We start from the raw sequence: 8,838 nt of genomic DNA, 5'->3' as shown, positions 1-8,838 counted from the left end.
ACACACACACACTTAGTTTATTTAATTAACAATTTAGTAACTAGATAATCACCAAGTTAAAAGATTTTTTCAAAAAAACTGTCCCATTACATGTTATGTTAGTTTTTGGAAGAAATTATTTTATGTCCTGACAATCTAATACCAAAACTGTTAATTAAAATCAAACACCCGCCATCAAAATAAACATTGGTTCTCAAAGAATATTTTACTAATTTCCCAAATTATCTTTGAGATTCAATAAAAAAGTTAATGAAATTTAAAAATACCTAATTCAACTTCCTTATAAATTAAATTTTAGAAGAGAAAGGGGAATGAATATGGCTCATAGACATGTTCACCAACTGTCGAAAAAAAAATTTCTCTTGTTTCAATTAAATTTAAATGTGCTAATATTGAATAATGAAGTAGTTTTATTTAAATTTTATCGAATCCGTAAATTGTTACTTTTTAATAACTAAAAATATTATTTTTATTAATTAACATAGTTATTTTATCAAAAATATGAAAATACTGTTGGTTTAAAAAAGAGTTTAAATAACTATTTATGTTGAATAATAATAACTTAACCAAGATCCATACCATAAATTTATTTAGTTAGTTGATATTTTCTAAATAAATATTTTGAAATTTTTTGGAAATGAGAGAATGTTGAGTATAATCAATAAAATTTTGATGTGTTTAAATGCATTTTGTTCAACTTTAAAATTATTGCAATATGCTTTTAATAAATTAAAAATAAAAATTAGTTCTGTTATCGGTGTGTAAGGAATAAACGTAGGGATTTTTGAAGTAGCAGGTTAGCAGGTTCTTTGTAGTAGTTCTTTGTATACCAAGAGTTGAAAGCTGGTTTCAGTCTGGTCGTACCAAGTTATTGGGGTATAGTTCGTAATTATGTTAGTAAATAAAGTTTTACTATGGACATCTTTTTTAAATTGATGTAGCGCATCATAATTGATGCCTCTACATTGATCTCATATTTCATCACGTAAGTTTGCTTTACAAAATTCCCTTTATTGATTTTATGTTAATATAACAGTATCCAATTAGTCATGATCGCATTTTATGAATGATACTGTCAAAACATAATAATAATTGTGTTTATACTTCACTTGCCGTCTTTTTTATTGTTAAATAATTGTTTAGTTGAGTTGTTAAAAATTGGAAATTTTATCAACATAACCTTAATGATCTAAGAGATCTGTCAATATCACTTTAAGTTGTGTTGCTATTCACAATTCCAACTGTGATTTTCATTCAATTTATGTTTCTTTTTAGTTTTAAATTCAATTTGTTAAATTAAAATTACTATTTAATATGTTTTCTGAGGTTACAGGGGATGCTATTGCATTAAGTGAATTTGCTGAAATGGAAACTGATGATACTTCAAGCTCCGGTGGAGCAATGGCTTCATTTAATAGCCTATTTTCTTTCACAAGCCCTGCAGTTAAGAAACTATTAGGCTGGAAACAAGGGGATGAAGAAGAGAAGTGGGCTGAAAGAGCAGTCGATGCGTTAGTAAAAAAATTAAAGAAAAAGAAAGGTGCAATTGAAGAATTGGAAAGAGCATTAAGTTGTCCTGGCCAGCCGAGTAGCTGTGTTACTATACCGCGGAGCTTAGATGGACGTCTTCAGGTAAATATGTGACAACTTCATTATAAATTTACATGGTAATTGTTTTTCATGTTCTATTCAATTAATATTTGTCATTTTAAATTTCTTTGGTTATTAAATCAATGTCAATTTATTTTGTCTTGATTTTTCCAGGTATCTCACAGGAAAGGACTGCCACACGTTATTTATTGTCGTGTGTGGCGGTGGCCCGATTTACAATCCCACCATGAATTAAAGCCAATTGAACTTTGTCAGTTTCCTTTTTCAGCTAAACAGAAAGAAGTTTGCATTAACCCTTATCACTATAAAAGAGTTGAGAGCCCAGGTAAATATTTTTTTTTTTTGCTTCTGTTTATTCTTACTACGTGTATGGTGTGTTAGTCATGTCTTTCAATTTGTCATCATGATAAAACTAGTATTGAGACTGTGATTCATACTGCACTGATAATAGGCTAATAAACATTAAAATGTTTGTACTTCTACTACTATATTGTTTATCACTTGTGAACTTTTCCATGGGTTATCAGCATAAAACTTTTAGTATTATTTTTAATTATAACAATATTTGGAGTTATATAATTCTTACCTGTTCCTTTTTTCATTACTGTCATTTAGTTTAATCAAAAACAAAATATTGCAGTCAGACATATCATTTATTGTCCTTTAATTTCAAAGGAGATCAATGTAAAAATTTTTATATATAATTGATTACATGATTTGTTCATATGTGTCAGTGTATTTAATTAACAAATCAGTATTGATATAAATGGGAATACATAATTTATTTATTAATATTCTATTAAAACATATATCCTTAATTCTGTTACTTAGGGAATATTGAATATATTAAGTGAATTCTTAATTAAGGTCATTATTTTACAAAATGACATTTACATAAGTAAGTTAAAGACCCAAAGTGAATGTTATTGAAGAAATTTGTTTTATAGATTGATATCTTCTTATGAATTTAATGTTATACTAGTCTTTTATGATTGTAATTTTGGGTATTGAGTGAATTATTGAAATCTTTTGATTTTAATAGCAATCAAAAGATTTTTATTATAGGCAGTCTTGCAATCCTCTATGTTTTCTATGAACATTTTAGTTAATATTTTTATGTATGAAAAAAAAACATTCAATACCTGACTTCATAAAAAAAAAGATTTGCTTTGACTCCGATGTAAATATTTATTTTTGTTGATAGTACTGCCTCCGGTTCTGGTTCCACGCCATTCCGAGTTTGCTCCTGGGCACTCATTATTACCGTTCCAACAAGTCGCTGAACCTGCAATGCCTCACAACGTAAGCTATAGCGGTACTGGTTTCAGTGGAGGGCCTTCTTCGCCTATTAGTAGTGTTTCAAGCCCTTCAGCTCCATCGCCACATAGTCCTTATTCACCTAATGGTCTAACTGGTATTGAATCACTTCATTGTTATATAAATTTCATAATTTATAGCCAATTAAATTAATCTCTTTAAATTTTAAATTCTAGAAATTTTTCTAATTTTATACTTGTGCATCATGTACAAAATATTTCTGTTAACATTGTAATTTCTTATTACCAATTATATTATATTAATTAATTAGTTTGTTTGAATTACTAAACTTAAATGACTAAAATAACTTAATTATTAAATTTATTAATGATTTATAATTATTATTTTTCTTCTCCATGAAAACTATTTTTTTTTCAAAAGAACTTTCTTTATTTTATAGATGATTCAGCTACTCCTAGTTTCACAAGCTCTGGCGCTGAAGAGAGCCAATCTTCGCCAGCAGGTGATACTGTCCCTATCCCCATGGATACTACCTCCATGACTGAAGTGGCACCGGTTTCATACCAGGTTTGATTGAGTTAAAATACATTTTAATGCAGTCTAACTTGCAACCTCAGTTTAGATTTTTATCTAACTGTGGAAAGACTTTACTAAAAGAAATTTCATGATTAACAACTTATTTCAGACATAAATAAAAGTTGTGTTATTATTTTATTTTCGATATGATTTTTTTCTTTTTAGGATCATTTATCACTTAAAAAATGAGGTTTTTTTTTCTCTTGTGGTTTAATTTGTGGACTATTAGGTACATGCCTAGGCTTTTATGTAGATTCAACAAAAGTATGGTAATACTCTTAAACTGTAGCGTGTCTAAAGTTTGTGTATGTTATTTATTAATGAGGCTCAGAATGTTTTCCTGATACATTTTGATCAGGATCAATTCTCAATGCTAAAAAGGGGGAACTATTATTTTTGTCCTTTTTGGGAAATCCTCTTTCAATTCAGATTTTTATCGAACATACTCGTCCCATAAAGTAACTATATTTTTTATTAGATTTGGAAAGTCTGCTTAAATTCTTATCCTTTTTTATCTACTGTGCCCTTGTAACACCCACATCTTTGAAATGGGCTCATCAAATTACAATTCGAAATTAGTTACATTACTGTTATCATTCCATTTTGCAATTCATACTAATTCGTCAATGTTTCGAGATAAAATGGAGCCTGTGTTTCTGTTTTTTTTATAACATTTTTGAGGTACAAAAAATGCCTGACCACCAACTTACTCCACAGCAAAGTTCCTAGAATTTTGTTCAAGTGAACTCATTTTTATTACACTTAGAAAAGTTATTACTTGGAGGCGCATAAGGGCGCTAGAGGGCTAAATTTATTTATTTAATTTAAAATATATTTTAGTCATATATTTTAATTATTTTTGTAATAAGTGTTGGTAAACCTCTTTTCAGGAGCCTCCTTACTGGGCAAGTATAGCTTACTATGAGTTGAACTGCAGGGTCGGCGAGGTTTTCCACTGTCAGGCACATTCTGTCATAGTCGACGGTTTCACAAACCCCAGTTCAAATATGAACAGATTCTGCCTCGGGCAGCTATCAAATGTCAATCGAAATTCAACAATTGAAAATACGAGGCGACATATTGGAAAAGGTTGGTTTTCTTTAATTTTCTTATTTCTGAAAGTATTAACTTTTTAGTACAAGTTCTGATTTTTCTCTCAAAATAAACATATAATTGGTGCAGTAGGTGGAAAAAAGAGCATATGCCCGAAAATGATACTCTTTGAAATCACCCTGTGAATTTTGTTAGTGATGTAACAATATATGAAATTAGCTCATTTATCATAACATTGATATTCTATAAATTGTTCTACCATGTTATGAAAAACACTTGATTTCAGGTTGATAATAAGTTTTAAATAAATATATGTAAATAAATAAATGTATATAAATAAGTATATGTAGTGATGAGTAATATAATGAAACTATAAAAGAGAAATGGGTCAAAACCCTCTTTCTATAAAAACACTCTTTTTTTATTGAAGCCAAAACTACTAAAATATATGATAGTTGACTCTCATTTGTTATAAACTCACTTATTATTACCATTGCAATGTTCTCATTTACTGTTTATATCGTGTGAGTAATGATCTAAATTGTTTCAGGTGTCCATTTGTACTATGTGGGTGGAGAGGTGTATGCTGAATGTCTATCTGATTCAGCTATTTTTGTGCAATCGAGAAATTGCAACCATCATCATAATTTCCACCCATCGACAGTGTGTAAGATTCCTTCGGGTTGTTCGCTTAAAATATTTAATAATCAAGAGTTTGCTCAGTTACTCTCCCAGAGTGTCAACCATGGTTTTGAGGCCGTATACGAACTCACTAAAATGTGCACAATAAGGTATTTATAACCTTTTATGTATAAGATTGTTTTTTCTTGTGCTGTTATTAACTAATTAATTTTGTTACTCGTATCAATACCATTTGATTATTAAAATTTCCAAATCTTTATGTTGTACTCATTTACAACCATAGTTACACTAATGTATTAATTTATTGATAAGCTTAACATGATTTAGGCCATAAGATCTAAACCTAAAGCTTTTTATAAAAAAAAATCTGTAGAAAATGAGTTTTTGTGTTGCATTTATTCTTTTTCATGTTGCATATTATACATCAGTGGTTTCAACTTGAATTTCACAACTTTGTAAATATTTGCCAGAAAATTAATCATTAAGTGAGAACCATGTATTTATTCTTTGGGGACTTTTATCAGAGACTAAAATTATTGTTTCATTCGAAGAAAAACTTGTAGTACTAAATACTTTTAATTTTCTATCGCAACCAAAAATATTTGTTAGTAACTTTAGATCCATCCAGTTGTTTAGGCATGAGTTAATATTTCTTAGATTTAAATCTACCTTTCTTCATGGGATAATTATAGAAATACTGGTTTCCTTAAAGCTTCGGAGTAAACTAGTTCTAGGTTTGTTTTATTCTCAAGCTAACCTTCTACCAAGATTAGTTTATTCCGAGACTGGCTGATATTCCACGATTGCCTTACTCTAGAAGTTAGCTTAACCGATGGTGCATCATTAACTACCTTTGTGTTCAAATATTTTTAGTATTATGGATACTTCGATCTGTTAAGAATACATATATGGAAATTTATAAATATAAAATGTTTTTATTTATTTTGAAAATAAATTTATTTACATACAATTATTTTTATTTAGTCACAAAGGGATTAGGGTTGAATGTTTTGTTTAATGAATTTGCAGTTCATCGTTTTTAGTAGCTTATCTTATGTTTTTTTTTTGAGTGCTGAAGATAAGCTGAAATTTTCCTGGTGGAGAACAAGAAAGATACAAAAGTATAATATTTGTAACTATCTATTAAATTTGTATTAGGGTTCCTAATAAATATTTTCTTCTACTTTTGTATCTTTCTTGACTGCCACTCGCACCATTTTCCTAAAAAAAAATTTCTTTGACTTAAAGTATCATAATTTTTCTGTGTAGGGATTGCATACGCACTTGCACATGAATGTGCAATAGCCTTACTTTTTTACTTTTATCACAACAACCATGGAAACATGAAAAAATCTAATTAGTTCTTTCTCACTTAACACATTAATAGATTGGATAGTAATACCATCATGATAATAAAGTTGTTTTGAAACGAGCAATGGTCAATTTGAACTCTTTAGTAGGGTGGTGAAAGTTGTGATGTGTGCCTTGCACCAAATTTGATTAAATTAATAAATTTATAAATTTTAGTTCTTTTGATTAAAGATTAATAAAATTATTCTCTTTTTTTTTCAGAATGTCCTTTGTAAAAGGATGGGGGGCAGAGTATCACCGTCAGGACGTAACATCAACTCCGTGCTGGATTGAGATTCATCTGCATGGCCCACTCCAGTGGTTAGATAAAGTTCTGACCCAGATGGGATCTCCCCATAATCCGATCTCATCTGTTTCGTAATGTCCTCGTAAAGATTTTCTGAGACATGGTGTCCAGCTCCCTTGAATTTTGGCGGGTCATTAGAAGTTTCCTATGCTCATATCTCAGTCATTTATGAAGATAGAGATAAAATATGAGTTTTTTGGAATTATTATACCACTCAGGGGGGAAAAAATCAATAAGTACAAATAGTTTTTTCATTTTTATTTTTTGGAAATAATAAACTATTGCACAATTATTTGCTGCATTTTTGCATTCAATTACCAAATTATGGCGAAGTATGGGCTCATCTAATTTTTTTTTTTTTTATATATTCTTATTAATTAAGAGAATAGTTTCAAAGTACATTTTTATAGTTATATGAAAATTTATTCCATGAATTATTAGGAAAGAAAATATATATTTTGTTTTACTTTAAGTACATTAAGTTTGGGAATAAAATTGTGGTAATATTTATTCCGGTACATGGATTTTATTTATTTACACATGGAATAATTGAAGAACTTTTTATTAAAAGGTTCTGTCTGATATTTCTTTAAATTTTTTTTTAAAAAAAGCGCCTTGAATTTTATAGTTCACAGCGTTGAGATCCTTGAATTATGCTTGAATTTTGTCATGCTTAATTGCTGGACACCCTGTAAGATAATTCAAAACTATCTTCATGATGAGTACTGATTCACTTTTATAAGGATGGTATGAGTGAACTAAATGTTGAAGCAGATTTTGGTTTAAAATGGTTTGACAACCATGTTTTTTAACGTGTTTTTGAAACTTGTGAAGTTAATTTAATTTTTTTATCAGATAGGAAGGAAAGATTCATCACTCATTCTTTATAGGGTATGAATTTTGTTATTTATTACAATCTTTCTTTCGATCTACCATCTTAGTTGGCTAGATTGAATTTTTATAATTTCTCGCTTCTTTTGTGTTATATATTCATCAATCTTTCAATATGTTTTTTTTTATTATTCTACTATTACGTAGATGATTAAAAAGATTGTAGTATAGAATTATGAAGTACGAAAAGTTGTCAAAATAACAGATATAGATTTTTCCTTATTAAAATTGGAATATTTATTTTAAGATATTTGTTTTTTCTGTGATTTAAAATGATTGTTCATCTGTAGTCATTTTCTAAAATGATAATAAGTCGGTAATTACTTTTTTAAATAATATTTTCTAAGACCTAAATTGTGCCAACTAAGTATAACTGACAAAGTTAAGAAGTTTTATAAGGAGAGTAAAAAATAAAAACAATTACCAAAGTCTTAATTTGTTCTAAAATTAATTGGTTAAATTTTATTACAATTTTTCTAGTATGTCTAAAGAACAAATTATATTTATTTGAATCATTTTGTTATTTTGGATATTTTATTTGAAAAAATTATGTATACATGTGAATGGTATATTTAGTACAAATCTACTATTTTTGCTTTATTATCATTATAATTTTTTTTTTTTTTTTTGAGTTACCACTTTATTGTTTATTATTAAGGTAGTATAAATGATATATCTTTAAAGTAATTTTTAAACAAATCCTTAACCTGTGGAGTAGAATTAACTTTTCTTATTAATTTTTAATGCAATATTTCTATCCAAGTTTTTTAAACTTATCAATAACCATTATAACTAATTTGTAATACATACTATAAGCTTAACATCTGGCATAGCTGTGTGTAGCTTTAAATCAAAATTTTCAATGATTTTTAGAACTTTAGAGTTTGCCGATCACTGCAAGATGCATTTCATTCATAGTTTTTTTCTGGGTCAAAACAATTTTTGTCTGAAAAATTCCCCTTATTCTCAATGGTTCTATGTCACTTTAATAGAGTTGTTTGAATATACTGAAATCTTTTTATACTCTTTTATGCACAATATATACCCAATGGGTATAATTTAGTAAATAAACCTAAATTTGTGAAGCAGCACCATGTTGACAAAGTGCAATTTAACTCCAATGTTCATAT

General features: G+C 28.3%; 1 protein-coding gene across 1 annotated transcript; it reads left to right on the top strand.

Annotated features, from left to right (window-relative positions):
* The first annotated feature begins 825 nt into the window (after window positions 1-825).
* Window positions 826-8,227, top strand: LOC106682917 (protein mothers against dpp). Its single transcript, XM_014424054.3, has 8 exons — window positions 826-985; window positions 1,334-1,632; window positions 1,765-1,936; window positions 2,816-3,025; window positions 3,329-3,456; window positions 4,356-4,554; window positions 5,069-5,309; window positions 6,733-8,227. Exons 2-8 carry the CDS (start codon window positions 1,366-1,368, stop codon window positions 6,890-6,892), a joined length of 1,377 nt encoding a protein of 458 aa, XP_014279540.1. The 5' UTR covers window positions 826-985; window positions 1,334-1,365; the 3' UTR covers window positions 6,893-8,227.
* The last annotated feature ends 611 nt before the right edge of the window (window positions 8,228-8,838 follow it).

Source organism: Halyomorpha halys, unplaced genomic scaffold (assembly GCF_000696795.3).
Source record: "Halyomorpha halys isolate HHAL.00 unplaced genomic scaffold, Hhal_1.1 Scaffold450.1, whole genome shotgun sequence".
NCBI lineage: Eukaryota > Metazoa > Arthropoda > Insecta > Hemiptera > Pentatomidae > Halyomorpha > Halyomorpha halys.
The sequence above is the reverse complement of the archived record's forward strand: the minus strand, read 5'-3'. Positions and strand labels throughout refer to the sequence as shown.

What these genes read in the sequence shown, in the direction of transcription:
- LOC106682917 (XM_014424054.3), top strand. Translation starts at nt 1,366, where the DNA reads ATGGAAACTGATGATACTTCAAGCTCCGGTGGAGCAATGGCTTCATTT. An exon ending in GAGGCGACATATTGGAAAAG is followed by an intron (nt 4,555 to 5,068) that starts GTTGGTTTTCTT and finishes AAATTGTTTCAG; the next exon opens with GTGTCCATTTGTACTATGTG. An exon ending in ACTAAAATGTGCACAATAAG is followed by an intron (nt 5,310 to 6,732) that starts GTATTTATAACC and finishes TTTTTTTTTCAG; the next exon opens with AATGTCCTTTGTAAAAGGAT.